The following is a 22,733-nucleotide window of genomic DNA, read 5'->3' as shown; positions in this document are numbered from 1 at the left end:
CGCTGCCGCCCCGGGTGCCGCGGCCGGCGCGCAGAGCCCCCGCCCGCCCCTCACCGCTCCGCGCTCTGCCACCGCCGCGCGCGCCGCCGCCCCGTTATATAGCGCCCTAAAAATAGCTCGCCGCGCGCCGCCTCGCGGGACGCGGGGAGGGGGCGGGCGCCACCCTGCCGGCCAATCGCCGCCCGCGCCGGCGTCCGGACCCCGCCCCCCGCGCCCCGAGCGGCGCCCCCATTGGGCGGCGGTGGCTCCGGGCACGCGGCGGGCCCGCCCCTCCCGCCCCGCCGTTTACCCTACATGGCCACGCGCTGCCGGAGCGGGGCCGCGCGGCTGCGCGCGAGGGGGGGCCGCGCCGGGTTTGCCGGGGGAGGGTGAGAGGGAAGCGGGATTGGGGGGGGGGAGGGATGTGGGATGTGGTGTCCCGAAAATAAAGAGGGGAGGGGGCGGCGAAGAGGGAGGGCGGTCGCGAGCGCGCATGGCCGCGGCGCGGGGCTGCGCGGAGCGCGGCGGGGACGTGCCCCGGTGCGGCGGCCGCGGGGTGCTCGGTGCGCGCCGGCGCCGCTCGTCCTGCTCGGCCCGGCCCCCGGACCGTGCCGTCCGTCCACGCTCATCCGCTTTCTCTCTCTCTCTCTCTTTTTTTTAAAGTGTGACTGAAACAAAACAAAGCCAAAGGGACGCTGGATTTATCATTGGTTGATTTTCCTCCTCCTTTTTTTTTTTATGATCAAAAAACAACCCCCCACCCGAGCAAACAAACATACACAAAAGCAGAAAGAAAGGGTCTTGCTCAGCAGCAGCATGGATGTCTTGGCTAGTTATAGTATATTCCAGGAACTCCAGCTTGTCCACGACACCGGCTACTTCTCAGCTTTGCCATCCTTGGAGGAAAACTGGCAGCAGGTGAATCATTTAAATTACTCCTGTAAATCTCTTAAGCGCAGACAGTCGATGCACTGAGGCTGCATTTCTGACTTTTATTTTATTTTTGTTCTTTAATTCAGGGTTGGGGTTTTTTGGTGGTTCTTTTTATTGTTGGTTTTTTTTTTTTTCTGCGTGGGTAGACCTTTAAATCTCTGTATTTTTTACCGTGACAAACTGAGCATCCATTCAAATCTGTCTGCCTTCAGCCCTTTCCGAGCACACCCGGCAGTACCTGAGAACCGGTGGCATTCTTTAGGGTTTTCTTTTTATGATGACTATTATTTTTTAATTTTATTTTTGAGCTTAGATTTTTTGTTCTATTCTCTTAAACAAGCCTGATCACTTCCAACCAGTGCTGGCAACTGGCAGCTGGTGGCAATGGAATAGATCATTCTTATTTTCAGGTAATTAGTATATGTCAATAAAATTTGTAGCTTGAGTCAGAGGTGGGAGTGGGCAGGTGTGTGGAAGCACTAGCAAAAGCTTTTAGGCTGAATTCTGTAACTAGGAATGCGACTTATTTTTTGTTCTTTTGTTTTTTCCTTAGAAGACAGGGAGAAATACACACTTCTTGCTATCTTAGAACAATGATGCCTTAGGCTGGTTCCAGTAAACCAATGTGTTCTGAGGCACTGTAGGGTTAATGTGCAGGCAGAATTAGGATAAAAATTGAAATCAAGTATTACAAATGCATTAAAATGATGACTGGTAGCGTGAATAAGTAAGACCAAGGAGAAGAGTAGGTTATAGAGAAGAACTGTGTAAAATGCTCTATGAGCCCACTTGATAAATATAGTTATCAGCTGGGATATTGAGGGAAAAGGAAAGACAGGATTCTTATTTATGTCAGAACATTGTAAGATAGTCCTGCTTCTTGATGCGATTTTCTGGCAGAGGTAATATGCCAGGTGAAATTCTGGAAACTAGTGTCTCTTTAAAAGAAAAAAAAAACACATCTGCTGGTGGGTAGAAATAGTGGAGTGTGGTTGGGATGACATGTGGTGCGATTGCAGCGCACGGACCAGTGGCACTGTCAGTGTGAGAACAACGAGCTACTGGATTTCATCTTGCCAGCATTCACCTGGCTAGCATAAGGGTAGCCTGTGTTAGGGGTCCAGTAACTGACAGTTGTGGGATATTCACTTAATTTTTCCTTAGAAATGTGTGTGGGGAAAAATGTGGACGGCAGAGCTTCAGGGGAGTACTCGGGCTGTAGCATTGTCATCCAGCTGGATCGTGGCTGGATCTTTGAAGGTTTACCCTAGTAAAATTGTTTTGGCTTCATCTTTGTGGGTATATGCACACAAACCAGAGGTTTATTGACAGCTACAGCGTGAACACATTCAGGATTTAATTTGCAAAATGACCGATCCAACTTCGCCTTATCCTCCAAGGGGGAGGGGATGCTTTCTGTTATTAATATTCAGCGTGCACATCCATGACGGTCACATCTGCTTTCCTTTTATATTTTTAACATGATAGTTAAACTGAAGAGATTAATATAATTTAATTTAAAAAAAAATTCATGTCATCGTTGGTGTTGGATCGGTTGCATATTCAGTTGCATATTAATAACAGTCCAAACAGTCCAAAGCAAGATAGTCTGTTGACATAGCCAGCATGCTTTAGGCAGTACTGCGAGTGATACTCTGTCTCCTTCTGCCTTCTTTTATGCGTGGAAGAGCAGCTGTTTGTTTTATATAGTACAATATACCAATCCCTCTGTTACTATTGCAGAATTTAAAGTTACACTCCTGGTTAAACCCCACTGATTCTCCATGTATGCTTAAAAAGACAAGCTGAAAATAATTTGCTACATTTTCCCTTCTTTCCTCTCAAATCCTGCAACCAGCACCCGATGTTTCATAATGTATCCTGTATTTATGGTTTGTTCCCCTGTTGCTGCGTGTACTCTCCTTGCAAACAACGGGCAGCAAAACTGATGTGTCAGTGGTGGGAGCAGCTGAAACTGGCTGTGCAGAGACCATGCTGGCACGCAAGCTTGGCAGACCCACTGACACAGAGACCCCAATTTAATTCTTCTGAATCACTTACAAATGGAATCAGGTCTTGGGGATTTATTTATTTAAGGCAAACCATAGCCACTTTGGGACAAGGCATGTGTGTTTTATTAAAGGTATCCTGTCAGGCTACCATTGAGACCTTAGGGAAGAGAGCTGACAGGGCAGTGACTGATCCATGTGGGAAGTGTCAGAATTGCGAAAACGCAGCTTTAATTTTGAGAGAAGACACTTGAACAGGTCCTGCCTCTGCTCCTAATAAGTGCTCTGGTGCCATACCTGAGCTTCACAGAGGCTCCAGAGCAGAGCTTCTCCCAGCAGCAAAGCAGTGCCCCAGGAGATTACTTCAGTGTCTTAGAAAGGTGAGGGGGTGGAAGGGGGGAGGAAGTAGTTGTGTGGGTTTAAGAGGAAGCTTCCTTATCAGCTGTTGTGAGCTCCAGTTTTGTGATTAGCAGCTACTAGTGCTTGATGTGCAGAGGTTACTCTGTGCCAGGTCCTGCTTTGAGAAATGATGCTTACTGTGATACTGTAAAAGATGCACTTGCCCCAATGAAAATCAGAGCAAGCCTTAGGGTGAAAGCGTTGACACAGTCTTGTCTTCCTTTTCTCCTGACCCTGGACCACCGTCTTGTAGCTGCTGGCTGAGGACTATACAGCTGGGCCAGTTGCTCATATTTCCGATTGTGAAACACCCATCACTCACTGGGCACTGACAGCACAGGCAGGTTGCTAAATGCACAAAGTCAGCTGATCTCTCCCATTTTTCCTTCCCACTGCAAGAGGAATGTGAGCAAGTTTGGTATCTGTGCTTTTTACAATTAGCGTTGGAGTTGAATGAAAGCAATTCAGCAATATGTACAAAACAAAAAGATTTTGTGTATGGAAAGATTGTTCCCTTTTGTGTAGGTTTCTTTTTTGGAAGGAAAAAATACAAATCAAAAACCCCATAATCCACCCTGGATTGCGCAAGTGGAAATACCTGAAGTGGAAGCTGGAACTGACACCATGATGCCTTTGACGTTATTTTAAGACACATATTGGGAAAGGAGGGCTTGGCTTTTAGGCAGCAAAAGCTTAGCTTTGCTATATTGGCTTTGAGTATACTCCTTCAGGCAAAACACTCTTGAGGTAGGAGGATTTTTTCTTGTAGTGGGGAGGTCAGGATCTAACGAGTAATTCATAGCACAGCTTCATCAGGACAAAGAAGTTTGTTTAGCTTTTCCAGAGGTGTTGAGCCTCTATGGCACTGAGGAGGGATTAAAGGAAGAGGTGGCCTCTGTGCATTGGAAAATCAGGCATTCGCTGTATGTCAGCTGGCTGATATCTCAGCATCTGTGTGTTTCTGCCTGGTGCTTCATCCTGGCTCTAATTGAACTGTCCTAGTTGCTCCCTGTCCCTGTGAGCTGACTCTGCAGTTCAGGACCAGGGCGGGGGGGGAGATTTCAGCACCTGTATGGCTGCTGTGGTGCAGCGGGAGGGCCTCTGGCTGTTTTTTAGGGGTAGCTGTCTGATGTGGCATCCCCGAGATTGGAACCAGACTGCTGGGAGAGACAGCATGAGGCCGAAGAGCGTCTCGTTACTCTGCAGAGGAAGGAAGTGGGTAGGAGGCTGTTTTTGAGAGAGACGACTCTGAGGAGCGTAGCCTGTGCAGCTGCACGTGGTCCCACTGTGTGCCAGGCTTCAAAGAGAGGGAGAGCAGGGCTGAGAATTCAGAAAGGGTGGACATGGGGCTTCAGTCTGTTCTTCCTGCTGGGCCTTCACAATGTCATTTGGGGGGTCATTGAAAGATCAGGGTGCAGAAAGCATCTTTTTTTAATCAGATATGCCTCTTCCTAGAGAAGAGAATTCCTGTTATCCTTCTCTGTAGGCCCCTTGGTGGACTCTGGACCCACCAACCTACTGTGGAGAAGGGTTCTGATCAGGAGAGATTTTGGGGCTCTCTTCATATTCTGTGGGGGCCATAGCATGACCTCTAGCATGGCAGTTACCATAATGTCAGAATACGGGAGCACAAAGAGCAGGTAGATGCACAGAGTCACTATGTGTGTAGCTGATGCAGCTGTAAAAAACTGGCAGGGCTTAGGTGTCAAATCCTTATTCTAAAGGAGCCAGCCCTTCCCACATGGGTCAGCAGGCAGCACGGGACTAATTGGCTGGCAGAGGTGGAAATGGCATTATATTGTTTGCCTGATAACCATTGCCCGATAACATTTCCTCTCGCCTTGGCTGACCCAGCTGCTCTCAGCTGCAGCAAACAATGATCCTTTCAAGAAAGATGCACATTTCCTGTAAAGCATAGGATCGAGTAAGCCTTTGTTTTGCTTTTGAGCCTCTCATAGAGTCGTCTTTGCCTATTTTTAATCAATTCTTCAAGCCTCAGTTTCTCTCTGAAGTGACTGACGACAGCAATGCTAAGGTCTAATGGTCTTTGTGGAGCTTACGAGGCTGAGTTTTGACCCATTCTGGCAAAGGGCTTTGAGATTCCTGTGCTGTGTGAGAGCAGAGTATCTTGAGGTGACTAATCTAGCAGAACTCTTACATCTTAATGCTGACTTTTGCTTGGCGGACAGGGTCATTTTCAGGCCTATAGCAAAAATTTCCACTCCTACTGGAAAGGAATAAATCACACTGGAGAACATTCCTGCCTCCACATCGTCTCCATTGTTCTAGTTTAATGGCATAGTTGGCTACTACATAAACTAAACCATCTCTTTTAATATTGCTATTTCATCTTGGTTCCAGTCACAGTGTAACACATTTCTTAAGTGCTTATAGTACATCATACCTCTTGAGAATAACTTTCAGAAATGGTTGACTTCCAAGAACAGCCACCTGTGTAATGCAGTGTATTTCAGACTCCAAATGCTGGTCCATTTATACCTGCAGGCTCTCTGCTTGCTCCATGTGTTGAAAGCATGCTCCTGTCACCTTAGAGAAAGAGATGGACAGAGAGAGGAAAGACAAACTTGAAACTGCAGTGTCTATTGTTACATGATTTCTTAATTATAGAATCTGTTATAAGTGACTATCTCTTGGCATTATGAAAGCATAGAACTCTGCAATCCAGGTTACAGGTCTTAAAATAGCTGATTATATGTATGACCTACGTCAAGTGATTTTGAAATGGGGTATATACCTTTAAGCAATGCACAGTCATAATGTGGGTACTCAACTGGAAAATATTTTCCCTTACTTGTTTGGGATGCTGAAATCTAAGCTTCTTCAAGCCCACACATTTCTGTACCTCCTATTGAATAGGCAATGGATAGATTAGAGTAGGCTACATAAAAATCATGGTATATAGCTAGTCTGCAATGCAATACTTCCTTGTGGAAATGGCAGAAGGTTTTCAGTTTCAGGCAGTAATTTCATACTTAAGATCTTGAGGGTTGAGGCAAAAATGGTATGTTTTGGATATTGTTGGGGTTTTTTTGAGGCTTTGTCAAATGACTCCACTGAGAAACATCCAGTGTGTTGTTTCTCCATTCTGCTGTGGGAAACGTGGGAAGTGAGAAGGAAGCTGCTTCTGTTTGAGTGTAGATGCATATGAACAACCTTGATTGCAATTGTCCTTACGAAACAAAGGGGTTTTGCTCACTGACTGAGCAACATTGGTGTTCAGGGCATTAAGCAATTGGGTAGTAGTACACCTCATCCCCTATCAAGTTCCTCTAATTTTGCAGAGGGGAAGAAAAACTGTAGGCTTTTGATCACCATGCTCAAAACCTCATTAAAAGTTACCTGCAGGTATTGTAATTGGTGACAGTTTTCTTTTTTGATGCTAAACCTGAATTTTGATAGTTAATAAAGGTGTTTTCGAGAATGGTGTTGAGTCCCTCTTACTTTCTGTTTCCTTGGACTCTCAAGTGCCTCCTGCCCATTCCCTTTTGTATCTATCCATCTACAATGTGTCCACCACTTCCAAACTCCCAGCAGCACTCAGGAGTTGGGAGCGCCATTTTTGTGATATCTTTCAGACTCAAGTGGCAGGAATCACCCACCTGAACTGCTGAATTTCTTCTCCCCGTAGGTCCTTTTTGTAGTATGGGTGCTTCTGTCTTGGTCAAAATTAGTCTGGATTTAGTTGAACTGCAGAGTTCAGCTGATTCTGTAGCAAAAAATTAAAACAAATCTGCTAGGGAAAGAGCTTCCCCCCAGCATTGCCACTTTGAGTTAAAAAAATCATGTTCCTGGTCCCCAAGACACTGAGCTTGTCTTTAAAGTCACAGACCTTTTATTTTTTAATTTGATGTTCTTTATACTTTCCTTATATCTGAGCCACTGAAGATTTGTTTAGTTGTCTCTTATTCTCGAAAATAAAAGTAATGGGATTTCCAACTCTTACTTGATTCCAGCAGCATTAAGAAAATGCCATTATTGGGGCATTTATAGGGATAGGTGTGTACATCAGAAAAAGCTCGCATATTGCTGTGTTCACCAGGCTGTATTTGTCACCCCTGCTCTGGCAGCAGCTGGTGAGGAAGACTGCTTGGCTGTTAGGCTGCCTGTGAGAGCAGGCATCCCATTTCCCTCCTTAGAAGAAAGTACTTCAGTCTTTATACTCAAAGATTGTTAGGCATCTTGGGTTTAATCAGGACTCCAAACCTTTGCTTCTCAGTTCTTCGGTTACAAGATGAGTTGACAGCTCCTCTGTTCCCGTAGGGTTGCTGTGGGGGTTCGTGTTACGGGTTTGTGGTGCTCGGGCACAGCGGCTGGGGCAGGAGGCGGCTGTGCTGGGCCATGGGGAGATGGGAGCCAGCCCCTCAGGAGCTGCGGGCCCAGATCCTGCCACACGAGCTGGCACGTGCTGAAAGTGCAGGACAGCTCCTCTGCAGGCAACCCTCCGTGGGGTGCGGCATTGCCTCTGTGAAAAAATCAAAATGAGGTTCTGAAAGGTAAGCTAAATCCCCCTTCCCAGAGGTCTGTGGTGTCTTTGAGACAACCTGTGCATAGCACTGATTTGACCTCTTCTTGAGTTTTTTAGAAGGTGTTGGAGTTGAGTGTAGGAACGTCAGGCAGAAGGGCATGGAATTTTTTTTCTTTAAAAGGTTCAGTATATGAACTCTCATATTAAGCTGCTCTGATACTCTTAATCCTTTTAAAGCAGGTACTCATCCACTCCCTGTTCTTGCATGTGAAGGATCCTTTCCAATTCAGAGAATTTCCACTCAGTGCAACTGTTTATTCATTACATGTGTTACTTTTGGAGAACTGCTAAGATGCATGTGGTGTACTGTACAACATACACTAGTGAGTCTGAGTCATTTATGCACAGACTGCCTGTTAGTGCTTGCTGAAGGTCCAGCAGCCATACATTTAAGTGTCATAATAGCTTTGAACATCATGCTTACAGGCCATGTCTTGTGTGTCCTAATCCTTATGTTATTTCCCAGCATTGTGGGCCTGAGTGCAAAGCTGGAGTTTAAATCATATGTGGGGGTCAACGGCTCCTACTCTGCATGGGCTAGAGAAGTAGACAGTGACATGGGCAAGCTTGGGAGACAGTGTGATTGATGGGGAAGGATGCGAAGGAGAAGGACACTGGTTTGTGAGAGGCTCTTCTGAGACATTCCAATTAGTGTCTTGTTGTACAAATCCTGCCCTTAAACCTGTAGCCTCACAAGGTCAGTTTTAAAGCCATGCTGACATAGGGTTGATGTTTGACCATGATGGACCTTTGTAAACCAGCATGTTCTGACAGAAGGTGCAATCAGTGGAAGTATCTCCATCTTTATAATTCAAAAAGTCCTGGAAGCAGGGTTTCTGTCTTTTGGACAGGGTCATCTTGCCCACCTGCTGCCTTTGCAGCTCTGGCACTGCAGCATTCTTATGGTGCAACTGAAGTGATTGAAAATCACAGTGAAAACGAGTGTTTGTTTAGATTGTGTGGTGAGGAAAAATGCATATGGCAGGACAAGTAAATTAAACTTAAAAAATGCTTTAACTGCTAGTGGGCTACTATGGTGTTAGGTATTTGGTTTTAATCCTGACTCTGGAGTGGGCAAAGTTCACTTGCAAACATAAGGAAAGTTCTTGAGTTTGTAAACATTTGCAAATTCTGCTGACTGTCTTCACTATAGCCCAGGAGGGGAATCGGCATTGTGCTGAATTGCTTTGTGCTGGTGGGGGTGAAGTAGGGGACTGCCTTTAATTGCCTGCCTTTATTTTCCACCAGGGCTGCATGGAAAACAAAGGTTCCAGCGATCAAAGGCCATAGTGAAAAATGTTCAGTGGGTGGAAGAGTAGGAGGGGTGAGAGATGCTCCTGTCTGCTTGCTTTTTACACCCAAAAGGGACACCGACCACATCAGAGCACTTAGGTGTGAGACCCAGATTTGAGTGACTGCTTTGCTTGACTCATGTCTGCCCTTTCAGATTACATATTGGGTGTGTGAAATTTCAGTGGATAATGTTTTTACTCCAAAATGAATATATATTCCAATAAAACACTTCAGATTGGACAAAGAGGTATTCTTTTCTGAGAACGTTTGGTAGAAGTCTTTCAACCAGTTGTACTTTCTAGAATTTCCCAAGGGCCTGGCACTGTTTTTGGTGTGAGAGACTTGGTTTGGCTGACATCTTCCGCTCTGTTGTCAATATTAGCTTTTCATTTTAAGTCTTGTGCCCTTAACATTGATTCATATTTCCCAGCTATTAGCAATCTGGCTAGTAAAAGGCATCCAGACTCTCTGCATCCTGTGACTCTGTTGCATCTTTTGAGAACTGCAGACACAACACTACGTGATACTGTGAGCAGTGTCTGGGTACTTCTGATCTCTAACCTGGGTGCCTGCTCTCCCTTGCTCTGGAAAGAGCCTGGCAAGGCATGTTGATACACAAGATGCATAAGAGCAGTGCAGTCACACGTTTTCCTCATCTCCTTGCAACTGCTGGTCACCAGTGAGGTGCTGTGCCCGCCCTCCCTTGGCACATCTGGTTTATTACTGGATCTGAGGTGCCCCATATCCCGGGGCACAGGGTGGGCTGAGTGGCTCAGGGGCTTTGTTCTTTTCCTGTGTCTACACGGTGGTTTGAAGGGTACCAACCCTGCAGAGCTTGCTGCCTGCTTCGAGCTGGTGAAAAGTACTAAATAATTCTCGTTTGGGGTTTGTTTTTTTCTTTTCTTTCTTTTGGCCTCTCCTGTCAGCCTGGAAAATTTATTCTGCTCCGAAGAAAACATTCCACTCATCTGCATCCTACTACAGCTGCTGTGTGAGTAATTAAGTATGGAAAGGAGGAAGGGAGAGGGGAGAAGAAAGATGGGATCTAGTGTTTCATATGGAAAGCATCAGGCCAGAAGTGGCTTTGTTTCTGACACGTGGACAGTGGAGAGGCTGCATTTGCTGCACAATGGAAAATCGGTGCCAGTGAAAAAAACCCCTCCCTCATTAGTGTCTAGATCAGATGGGGATGAAGTTCAGTGTCTCTTGATTTTGTTTTTAAATGTGTCTGCATTTTAAGATATTAAGGGAGAAGCAAAGAACACTGAACTGACTGATTTGGGAATACAGCAAGTTAGGCTAAAATAGCTCTTTTCTGTCTCCACCTGATGCTGTTGTCCCAGTTCATTCTGGTGGTGTCACAATCCTCCCCCAGCTGTTCATAAGCTGTACCAGCACCTCAGAGTGGTTGTGAACATCTGAAGGTTGCTGTACATCAGGTTCTTACCAAGATATGTGTTTCTTCTATTTGTTTTGGGGTTTTGATCTTTCAGGATAGTGTAAAATCACATTAGTAGGCTTTCCTGCATAATCGAGGAAACCAGGAGCTTGGTTTTGGTGCTGAGAAAACTGGTTCTGATGTAAACAGAACCCTGTGAGAGTTGGGGTTTTAAGAAACCTATGAAAGAGCAGTGGGTGTTGCAGTGAAGTAGGGAGAGTAAGGCAAGTTTCTGTCTGATCAGACTAGAGGAAGGAAGCATTTGGAAGTATCTTGGAAGAAGAGGCAGACTGCTCTAAGTGCTGACATGACCCAGTGAGAGAGCTTGTCAGGTGCTTCTCTTGCAGGTTTGAGAATTTTAGGGTAAATGACGTCACTTGGAGTAGTTTTCTAGCTATCCTGTGTTTTTTGAAGTGCAAAGAAAGATTGTTGTATGCAGTGTTTGAAAATGGAAGATCCTGGTTTAACCTGAGGGGTTTTTTTTAGAGGGAATGAGTCTTTGGTGTTTAATTGTACAGTTAAGATCAGGGGGAGCTTTCCTGTTTCTTGCATTGATTACAGGTTGAAACCTTCCAGACACAGGCTGAAATACCTGTCTCCAGTGCCTCCTGGATGAAGATGTTTGCTTGGATCAGTGCTTCAGGATCTGGGCAGATTTTGGGGTTTAAGAAGGTATCATGAGGGCCTTGCTCTGCTTGGTTTGCATTCCTCCAGGACAGCCTGGTCCCATTGCACCATGCTGTACTTCAGAGCTGGCTGCAAAGCTCATGCTCTTCAGGCAGCCCTGATTTTCTGTTAACTCAAGATAGTTTTGTGTTTTCCGAAGTGACTCCTTTATTAATCTTTCTTGGATGCTGGCAAATAAGTTTCAGGGTACACAGTTTAAATACTCTTTACTGAGTGTGCCTAGCTTGTGTTGGGCTTTTTGAACTCTGGTGGTTTGTTTAAAACATGAATAAACCCCAGTTGTTTGAGGAAGAACAGAAGAATGCCAATGCAGAGTTACTTTGTGGTGTAAAGGACTTGGTAAACAGGTGACTTCCCAGCGTTGTTTCTGAGTGCCAAGAATAATGACAGTAGGTGCACAGAGCCCTACAAAGGCTGCACTGGGAATTCTTTTTCTAACATGAGAAATTAATTTCTTTGAAGAACATATGTGAGGGAGAGCAAGGGAAGCAAGGGGGTGGGTGGGTTCTTACTCCCAAATAGCTTCAGTGCATATGACTCCAAGTCTTGAGTGCCTTTTGAACTGGACACGGAGTGAATGCTCTAGGTTAAAGGCTCCTCCTCACTGGGACTGTCTTGTATGGATTATCTTCATGCAGTGAGAGCTATACCATATGCCATTTGGTCAGTGTTTTGTTTGAGCAAACTGCATCTCTGGGCAGGTGGTGTTGCGCTGTGGTACAAGATGGGAATTTCTGTCTTGAGTCCATTTCTTTAAATGGAAAAGGTCAAGGAGACCTTTGGCATTCAGTTCTGAATGCTGTTTCTCTTTGTAAATGGGAAGAATAGTACCCCCATCACATTGGGGATTTCAGATCAGTCAGTGAGTGCAGATCTGCCACTGGTGATACATGAATTTGCACTGGCCCAGTTTCCATGAAGTTACTTGACACCTTGCAGGAGAGTAGTCTGTACAAATCCCAGGTCTTGTGAGGATATGGAATAAATATCAGGATGTGGGCAGAAAACAGCACACCCATGTTAATGATTTGATTAAAACAATATTGCTGCTCTATGGCTCTTACAAATGTATTTCCACTCGTGTTGGCGAGAGGAGATACTCTCAAGTGCCGTAATGAGAAAGTACAGCTTTTAAAATGTTACACCATAGGCCACTAAGTTGTGCTCTAGCTGTATTGACTTATTCCTGTTTTATAGTGAGCATGGCCTTAGGCATCCTATAAATACCATTTGTCCCCCCACCTTCAGTTAATAAACAATGGAAACTGTACCGGAAAGAAATTTTCTTTCCAAGAAGGAGTGGGAGGTCCTGAGCTGTCCTCTATAAAGCAGAGGATGTAGCATGATTTGTTTTCATTGGTTTTCCAAATGAAGAAAATGTGGCTGTGGGAGAGGATGCGAAGATGTTTCTAAGAGCTAAATGTAGCCTCCCAAATGCTGTCTGGTGTGGGCTTTGCTTCCCCCAGGACGGTCATACCCATCTGGGAAATGAAGACAGATGAGAGAGGTCTCTTAAAAGTCTCAGTGCATGGATAGAAGGAAGAATCCCATTGTTATTTACCCTCCGACTTTCATATCCAAGAGTGAAAACCAACCTGAAAGTGGTTATAAATGAGTGTCTAAAGGAGTCCTTTGTGCACTTCAGTGGGCTGTGTCATCCAGCGGTGAGACTTAAATTATCAGAATAGCCTTTTTTGACATTAAAATCCACTTGTGTAAATCTTCTTTGATACCTTTTTGCTCTGTTTTAATGATGTCAAAAAGCTGTAGTGTAAATGTGAGTCAAGAAGGGTTCCCGCGTGTGCACATATGGATGGCCAGGCATGTTTCGTTTCGAGAGTCCCTCACATGTGTACTGTGTGTCCTGTTGGAAATGTGTGTCAGAGGAGAGACCAGGTTCATGGACGTGGGGCTTCCTCCTGCTCTGACTGGAACCAAAAGCAAGTCCATGTCATGTCATGTCATGGGGGGCACATTCTGACTGCAGATTGTCCTCTGAGGTTAGAGAAGGGTCAGGGAAGACCTTGTGTTCAGCAGGGGGTTTACCCGCTAATTCTGAAGGCAAATTAGGTTCAAGAACAGGGTGCACATGATAAAAAGCATTTTTGATCACTACCTTCATCCAGCAGCAATAAACAGCATATAAGCAGATCTGGTCCAGAAAAAAAAAAACAGCCTGGAGATTGGCACTGTTAGATCATAAAGTACTTCTGCCCAGATGCCATTTCTTAATGTATGCCTCAGTGGTGCTTTCCAGTCTCATTTGAAATCCTCCTAGCATGAGGCCCTGCTTTCCTTGGAAGCCTGCGCTAAAACCCAATTTAGGGGAGGGATATCTAGCGGGGTGTTCTCTTTGCTACCTGAGTCTGATTCCTCCCCCTCCCATATTCTCTCTCTTCTCTATGAGTCTGTTGCTTTGTTTGGATTCACCCTGCTTATAGCTGCACAGAGCTTTCCCCCATCTTCATCTGTATTAACTCTTTCAAGAATTTTTTATCTAAATGTGAAATGAGACCCCTGCTCATTGACTAGAGATTACAACTGACTGCAGAACAGATTGATAAATAATAATAAAGGTGCATGTCCCTTTCAGTTTTGTCATACTTTCCATCTCTGTGTTCCTTCCAGTTTTCCTGTATATCAGATGCTAAGAATGTGTCCTCGAAGCTATATTGGTTTCTGTGTCTTATCTGTTCTAGGTCTTTTTTCAGCCTTACTGGATCTCTGCTTTGTGTTAGGTGTGCATGTTGTGTTGCTGTTTCTTCCATGAATGCTTTAATTTGTGTTTTTCCAAATTCAATCTGAAGGATTTATTTCTTGCTGCTGTGTGGTTTTCTTGAAAAACTGCCTCTTTCTGCTGGCATCACAGAAAAGTGTAGCATTTCCTCCCTAAGCCTTTTTCCCTGCTTTTCTTCACAATCAAAGCTTTTTATCAGTTTCCTTAGTTTTCCAATTTGTTTTTATTAAGCATGTTTTTATAGCAAGGGCTGTGATCCATCACAGTAAAGGGAAACAAAAAAATTGGTGCCAAATTTGTGTTTGTTTGTTTAATGAAACAGACTTAAAATGGGATGAAGTCAAATTGGTGCTGATGACTTGACTTGATGGTAGCTGGTTCTAAGTGCTGGCTTTTGACAGTGAGTCATGAAAGATCTCAGCATTTTAAAGAGCCTAAAAGCACAAATATAACCGTGGGGTGGTATTAGTATTGGGAAAAGCTGTTAGGGTTGCTGTGCGTTGTTGACCTTTGTTTGCGAGAAAGTATCTATATGCTGGTTAGTTAGTTAAAGACCACTGGTTTTGTGGTTAATGGATGTGAGGTGGGTGTTTACACTGGATCACAGTTAGAGGGTAAAAACCCCTTGAACTTCAGTGCCCATCCAGCACACCTCTGCCCTTCTCTTCATAGAATCACAGAATGGGTGAAGTTGGATGGGACCATAGTGGGTCATATGGTCCAACCCCCCTGCTCAGGCAGGGTCATCCCAGAGCACATGGCACAGGATTGTGTCCAGATGGTTCTTGTGTATCTCCAGTGAGAGAGACTCCACAACCTTGAGCTCCTTCAGCCTTTCCTTGTAAGAGAGATGCTCCAGTCCCTCAGTCATCTTAGTTGCCCTCTGCTGGACCCGCTCCGGAAACTCCGTGTCCCTTTTGTACTGAGGAGCCAGAACTGGACACAGCACCCCAGATGTGGCCTCACTAGGGCTGAGTAGAGGGGCAGGATCACCTTGCTTGACCTGCTGGCAATGCTCTTCCTAATGCATCCCAGGATACCATTGTCCTTCTTGGCCACAAGGACACACTGCTGGGTCATGGACAGCTTGTCCACCAGGACCCCCAGGTCCTTCTCTGGAGAGCTGCTGGAAAGCAACTCAGCCTGTGCTGGTGCCTGGGGTTATTCCTCCCCAGGTGCAGGACCCTGCATTTGCCTTTGTTGAACTTCAGACAGTTCTTCTCTGCCCATCTCTCCACCCTGTTGAGGTCCTGCTGAAGGGCTGCACAGCTCTTCAGCAAAGGGAGCTGCTCCAGTGTGGGCAGGGAGCAGATCTGCCCAAAACGCTGCATGGTCTGTGGTGGGGTCCCACTGCTGTCCCTCTAGAGGGTCCCCCCCTTTGCCACCACCCACTGGGGTGGGTGGCTGTGATGGCCTTGAGCAATGTGGCTCCCTGCACCCTGGCACTGCTGCATTAAAGAAGGATTTGCCAAATCCACGAGTGTAAGGCAGAGGAGCCTGCCTGAGCCAGAGAACAGATGGAGGGGGGACACTGGACACGTTAGCTGCCCTGGACTGTGAGGCGCTCTCCAGTTCACTTGTCGGGACACCCCAGGCTCTGGATCTTCCTTCTGTGTTTGTCCACTGTGCTGCTTTTACCATCTCTGCTCCTTTGAGTCAGCTTGGGCTGCTTGCATGGCAAAGAAGTATTTTCCTGTTGTTTCAGAAGATGGGTGCAGGAGGAAAGCTGCTTGCCCCGTACAGGTCTGCTGGAGTTATAACAAAACAGTGGGGCCTCATCAGATAGCAATGAGGCACAGAGCTGGCTGCAGGCAGCGGGGCTCTGCTGGTTCTTCCTTGGTTCTGCCTCTGTGAAGACTTCTCACAGAAACTGTCATCTTTCTCCCCTTTATTCAGCAAGCTCTTAAGCTGTGGTTATCTGTGAGGGATTTCGCGTGGAACATGAGGACTGTAAAGAAACAGGTCCTAAACCATGTGTTGTTGCTAATGATTCTACAGACCAGCATGTAAAAAGCGAAATGTTTTAATAGAAATTAAGGAGTGAAAACAAAGAAAGGACCTGCTACAATGAGGCACCACGTGGCACCATTCTTATAACTCGATCATGTGATTGCACTGGTCTACATCCTGGGAGTATTTTTCCACCTAATGACTTCCTGGAAGAGTTGAATATGCAGAAAATTCACTGTCCATCCAGATGCTAATCAGAACAAAAGTTCAAGTTCAGAAATAAAATATGAATTGAGAAAACTGTGGGAAAGCAGTACCCTCTCTGCCTAACTCTCACTTGTGTACAAGGGTCTGTGCTGGCAAATTTGAGCAGTCTGGAGCAGCAAAAATGCTCAGCGGTACCCCGATAAGTCACAGAACCTGACACCTACAGTCTTGGAAGCAGAACTTGCAGGTTGCCTTTTTGAAGCTCAAATTTTCCAGAAGCAATGACAGAGCTGTTTCAGCAGAGAAAAATACATACCCTTTCATCCAAGACCCAGAGGTTTAGAGCATTCACATATCTGTTTGATTTGATGGTTGGGCTTTGAACAGATGAGATGCTTCACAACCATTGCTCTCAGAAAGCGGGGAAGCTGTAGTGTGCCCATTTTACAGGCTGGGAAACTGGGACACCCAAGTGCTCAGTTGTTGGAGAAAGGAAGTCGAGCAGAGCTTGAAAAGGATAGCAGCTTCCTGATCTCCATTTTAATTAAATTATTTCTGCAGTTGTCTTCTCTGGCAGTTTAACTGGTGGAATGTGGTCTAGCAGAGGAATTTTTGGCTGCAGACTTGACAGGAATATTTTTCTGGGCCAGATCCTTGCTCAGTGTAAATTAAGATGACTCCACTAGCTATGGCGCTAGCTACTTACACCTCCCTCTGAGAATCTGGCCCTGGTGTGCAGACAGTGGGCAGTGTCATATAATTTGTTCTTTTTAATTTTAGTTTGTCTAGACACTTCTGCAGCATCCCTTTCTGGGAGGATTTTGTGCCAGCAGCTCTGAAGCACCACACTTCTCTGGTGAGAAACAGACACAGCGTGGAAGTGGCCTGGATGTGCTCAAACTCAGCATTTTTCACCTCCCTGGCACAGATTTGGATTTGATAGTCTTGGTGGGTTTTGGTGAAGAAGTGGCAGAGGGAATGAATGGTAGGATTTCTTCCTGGTGGGGAGAGTGAGTCTGTTGTTTTCCCTGGTTTTGACAATGTGTTGTCCCAGATGAGTGCTGGAGAAAGATGGTGGTGCTGATGCAGCATTTCTGTGGTGGGTTTTTGTTTTCCAACAATGGATGACGCCTCTCTTTGTGGGTAAGAATGTCTTTCTATGTTTTCTCCCACGCCAAGTCACCTGGCATAGGGGTAGTACTTCTGTAGCCTTCTGCAAACTTGTCACGAGACACACACAGGGTCTAGTTTTTACAAAATCCTCAAATTTGCTGGCTGTGGTTAAAGCAGGTGATTAGCTAGGACTGTTTTTCTTCCCCTTCTGTTCTTTTGCCAATTTCTGAATTACTCACCAGGATTGTCTGTAAAAACACAGAAAGGCCATGGCTCTGGATGGGGCTCAGGAGGGGCAGTGATATATATATATGTGTGTGTGTGTGTGTATATATATATATATATACACACACACGCATACACACCCCTTTTTGCTACCATTATTTCTGCTTGAATCCAAATGCATTTAACTCAATCCCTAATTCTCGTAATCATTGTTCAAAATTTGCTAATCATGAAGTCCTGCCTTTTGTTTTTAACCACTTACATTTATGTGTCTGTACCCAGCCCCCAAAAGGAAGGTTACTTGGGCCTGCAGAGAAAAAAAGCCTGAAGATAGAGATTCTAAAGTAGTTAAAAACAAAATTTCTTTTTGAGAAAACCATAAAGCACATACTATTTCTGGGATTCCACCTGAGCTTGATCAATACTAATGAAGCAGAGCTCTCCCAAAAAAAGCAGCTTCCATGAAAATGGGTAAGAGATTCTTTGTGCAGTCTTAATGATTCTGAGAGAGACTTTTCCCCTGTGAATTGCTGTAGGAGTTAGCATCCCTTCCCCCACGCTTAGCAGAGGCAAGAACATATGACTATCCTCATGTCAGGCAGCACAGTGTTAATAATGCTGCTGTATTGATCAAATTGGGCTGCTTTGTCACTAGGGACATCTGGGAGGATTTATTCTGACTCCTAAGGCTGTGCCTCCTAAAGTGCATTTTCCGGGCCTTTCAGTAGGCAAAGGGTGTGCTGTGCTTTTTGTCTAAGCCTGCAGGAGCGACGCTTTCAAAAGATTTCATGGTGCCTCACCATCCGCTCCCCCTATCGCTTCTTCTCACAGGGCTCCCACCTCACTCCCACTCAGAGCTGGATGTGGCTCAAGTTCAAAATTGCATTGTGGCGAGATCCAGTTGTTTGCCCTTGGAGAGCGCCTGGAGGAGCAGCCACTGGCTGCTGGAATGTGGATAAACACAGGGTAACGGGAACAGGAGAGGCTTCCTCTTTGCTTAGAAAGTGAGCAAAACATCAGTTAGAAAGCAGCACAGAAGGAAAAACATGTGCAGGGTGGTTTTATTTCTCCCCCCGCCCCCTCAGCTGATATTCATGACCTTGTTACAAAGATCAGTCTGCTTCAGAGACTGCACGTGGTCATTTTTAAGTGTAGGGAGAAACTGAATGTGGTTTTTATTTTTTCATCTGATAAATTGCCACTTTTAGGTTTTACTTACAGAACACTCTGAGTAGTCTGAGGAGAACACGATCACCTTGATATTATATTTATGAGTAAAAATGGTATGAGGCAAAGAAAGCTCTTAGCTCACATGTAGAGAAGACTTTCATTGCAGTTTTTGCTTCCAGGAGTGCATCATTACTTGTGGCAGGGAAGGGACACATTAACAGGCTTGACAGGAGAACTGAAGTGCCTGGGGGCACTCAGGGGCTTGAAGGGGCAATTTGGTATCATGCTTCTTTGGCAGGTGTCAGAAGCTTGGAGCTGGGTAGTGATGGGACATCTGCAGAGCAGGGAAGGGTTAGGGACACTTGAAGTGGAGGAAACCCCCGGAAGCTTGCTCTGGTGACGGTAGGAGCACCTCCAAGGTGCTCTGAGCAGAGCTCACGTGTTCAGAAGTGCTGTGATGTGTTCTGCAGGGACTCAGAGTGACAACCAAGTCACAAGTCATGCCTGGAAAATTGTCCTGAATGCATAGAGTGCCAGTAGTTCTGCCTATAGCTAAAGAAGCACAGTTTGTGTGTGTTTCTTTTTCTGAGTCTCAGTTCCTGGACTGAGGCATCTGAAGCAGATCTCTCCAGCAGCCCTGGCCACAAAGCATTTTGGCTCTCACTTGAGCTCTGATATCATGCAACCACTTGGGAAGCACAGCTCCTTGGGAAGCTAACCACTTGGGAAGCAGAGCTGACTAGAGGTGAAGCAGCAGAGTGCTCCCGGGAATGTTCCCTGTGAAACAGAGGCTCAGCCTGTGGTCTCTGGTGCGGCTCCTCCTCTCTACTTTTGTATGTTTATAGAAAGCCTACCTTTGTATGTTTATAACCAAAATAAAATTGCAGCTTCCCAAAGCTGTAATTTGTACTTAGGGAAACACAGTGTTTGTGTTTGCTATTGCAGAGATTGTACCAGAGCATGGTGACAGAGGCCTGAAGCATTTGGAATGACAGTAGCTGGCTACAGACTCCACTTTTGCGGGCTACTAAAAACGGCTTTAGTTAAACAGTATTGATGATAAGCAAAATGCTGGGAATGATTGGTTACACCATGAGAGACAGGACCCCCGCCACCCCTGCAATGGGAGAGGCTGTCCTTCCTCAGTTCCACTCATCCCCTTCCCACAAACCATGGCAAGAGAACCTGGCCACAATCTTTCAAGCCGTGACATTGGAGACTTCAATCACATCTCAGAAAGACAATAGAGGGAAGGAGTGGTATAAAGCCAAACCACAAAGGCAGGCTTATCTTGGGAGATGCTCTATGGGCTTAAGTAGAGTGGAAGAGGGAAATCGGGGGAAATAGGATACTTAAAGTAAACTAACTACATTTTTTAAATGTCTGAGTTGGAAATATGCCAGATAACATGTCCACTGCTGGGCTTATAATGACTACAATATATTTCCTCTTTTGCTTGTTGGTAAGTGGGTTTTGTTTGTTTCCTTTCTGGAGAGTGGTGAGGGACCAAGTTCCCTGCAGTGCATGTTCGGTAGTGAGCTGGATCTCTCTATGGTCGTTTAATGGATAAGGCTGTAGTGCTGTGAACATGACATCTTCCAGTTCCTGGCATCATTTGGACCATTTCCTCTCAGGGAAAGACACTATGTTGAGTTTCATTCGGTTTGCTCAAGGAGGATACTTAGGGATGGGGCTGGAAAGCATGGAAAACCTGTCAGCAGTGTGGGTGCCGGCAGAAGGGATGCCAAGAGCCTTGCCAGGGAGAGATGCCTTCATAGGGTATCACCTCGGCAAGGTGGTGGTGAGTGTTGTGCTCAGTGATGTACCTGGAATTAATTTGGGAACCTCCCCATTAGATTTAGGGGAAAAGTGCCAGCATAAACTTGTGGCAGGGTCTGGTGTTTTCCACAGTATCCTCCAATACATTTCCAAGAATATTTTGCCAGGAGAAACAGAAGGTTTAAGAGAGAGCATGAAAAGGGACAGTGACTTGCCTTGACTGTGAGGCTCCTGCCCAAGTAAAGAGTGTTGCTGAGAAGATGCAGTGTGAAGAAACAAGGGAAGGAAGGAGTGCTTGTAGGGGAAGGAAGGCTGAAAATTAGAGCCTCTCTGAGGTCCTAGAGTCAGACAGGTTTCTGAGAAAGGCTTACACAGGTCCTTTTCCATCCTTCACCTCCTTCAGGAAGTGTAGAGCTTCTTCTGACCTCTTTCTGGTGATGCTTCATCACAGCTCCCAACCTCTGCTTTTCACCTGCCTACTTAGAGTAACAAAGTACCACCCTTTGGGCCTTTCTTCATTGTAGTCTCTGTGGACTTGGGAGTCTGCTGGTACCCATACAGGCATTCGTATGAAGGCATGTCATGGTGGCTTATCATATATTAACAAAAGACAGGCTTGTGCACAGAAACATCTTGAATTAACCATGGTGGTTTCTCGGATGCTGGGAAGTCGTCATATCTTCCAGGAATGCCAAGACACTGCATTCCTTCTAGGCTGTTTTCTGGCTTCATTGCTATTAATAACTTTGTCCTGAAATAGCACTTTCATATTGCAGCATATTAAAATCATAACAACTGGGTGGGTGTCCACAGCCAACAGACTGAAGAGAGTGAGCCAGTGTGAGAGCCATGGTTGTGTAAATTGGCTCACAGAGGTGTGCTGAATCTGAGCAGCTGGGATCTGACCTGCTGAGTTTTCTCAAGTCAATGAGTGGCAGGGCTTTTCATGGGATGTCCTGGCTTCACGTGCCATGCTGCAACCAGTAGCTGTACAGACTGCACTGTACATGGAAGCTGCACTGACATGAGGCTGATCTCATGATCCTTTCATGAGGGGCGAGCAGTGCCTCGTCCACTTCTGAGAGTGCACCTTAAGTTGCTAATGATATCCACAAAAGGCTGTGCCAGATCTCCTTTTTTTTTTTTTTTTTTTTTAAATCTAACGCATTTGGGGGATATAGGTCTCCTCAGATGCCTCTGGGCAGCTGCCTGGGTTGCTTCTAAATGGTTAGGCCAGTACGGGCAGGCTTTTTACCAACGTGCTCTCACAAATTGCTGTTAAAGAGGACCATGCTGCTTTTATCAGGGTGTGTAAGAGCCTGAGTGCACTGCCTGTGAGATTTTGAGGCTGATCAAAATCTCTGGTGGCTAGAGTTCTGGAACAAGAGCCTTGACAGAGCAGTGTAGAAAAGAAAAACAGTTAAAAACACCCTTGACTGTAAGAGAGCATCCTTTGGATGGTACCTGGCTTTAAAGTGAGACATACATTTACCTGCAGTGGGACATTCAAGCATGAAGGCTGTTGTTTCTATGCACAGATGATGAAAACTCTGGCCTAGAAGTGGCAGAAACGAGTTTGTGAATACCCCATACAGACTACTCAAAACTTAAAGAAAAAAAAAAGGGAGAGAAAAGAAACAAATCCAAGTATTAGGATGTCTGAAGTTGGTGTTGTTTTTAAATTCTTCCTATTTTTCCATTTGGGTCACACTGTTCCTAATAAAGCAGACAATATTTGTAATATAAAATAACCATCTCCAGCCATCAAAAAACATGTAGAATTCTGCTTAGTGTAAGCCACAGAGTTAGAGGGGGCTAATCAAGAGCAGAATTTCTTGGAGTTTGAGTGTTGGCAAGGTCCTCAGCTGATGTAAACAGGAACCATGAAATAAGGGCTGCTCTGTGCTGATTTACCCCAACTGAGAATCCGGTTGTGCTTCCCATTGCTTTGTTTCTAGTCTGAGTTTTTTTTCTCTGTGCAACGGTGAAACTCAAGTCTGTTGTCTTCTCTTTTCCTTGCCCAGATTGGCGTATTTATCACAGTAGCACATGCATCTTCTTGCTCTTGCAAGATAACAAATTGCCCAAATGAATAAAAAAAAAAAAATCAAAGAAAAAAGCAGCAAATGGCTTTTTGTAAACATGCTTGGACAGTTGCTGTGCTCCCATTAAAGTTTAAACTTCATCCAAACAGCCTGCTGCTCCCCACATGGCTGGAGGCAGGCTTTGGTCCTATATGTTTATTATCATTTAGAAATTGTATAAATG

General features: G+C 45.4%; 1 protein-coding gene across 2 annotated transcripts in view; it reads left to right on the top strand.

The window, feature by feature from the left end:
* Positions 1-334: 334 nt before the first annotated feature.
* The window catches only part of KLF7 (KLF transcription factor 7), a 67,961-nt gene continuing 45,562 nt past the window's right edge, over positions 335-22,733 (top strand). For both annotated transcript variants that reach the window (XR_007904434.1, XM_051786898.1), the window contains exons 1-2: positions 335-368; positions 643-897. Coding sequence is in view for 1 of the 2 variants with exons in the window: in XM_051786898.1 (XP_051642858.1) it covers positions 718-897 (180 nt within the window). In the remaining variant the exon portion in view is untranslated. The remainder of the gene's footprint in view (positions 369-642; positions 898-22,733) is intronic.

Source organism: Manacus candei, unplaced genomic scaffold, assembly GCF_025592945.1.
Source record: "Manacus candei isolate 608988 ecotype Guabito, Panama unplaced genomic scaffold, ASM2559294v1 h1tg000023l, whole genome shotgun sequence".
NCBI lineage: Eukaryota > Metazoa > Chordata > Aves > Passeriformes > Pipridae > Manacus > Manacus candei.
The sequence above is the reverse complement of the archived record's forward strand: the minus strand, read 5'-3'. Positions and strand labels throughout refer to the sequence as shown.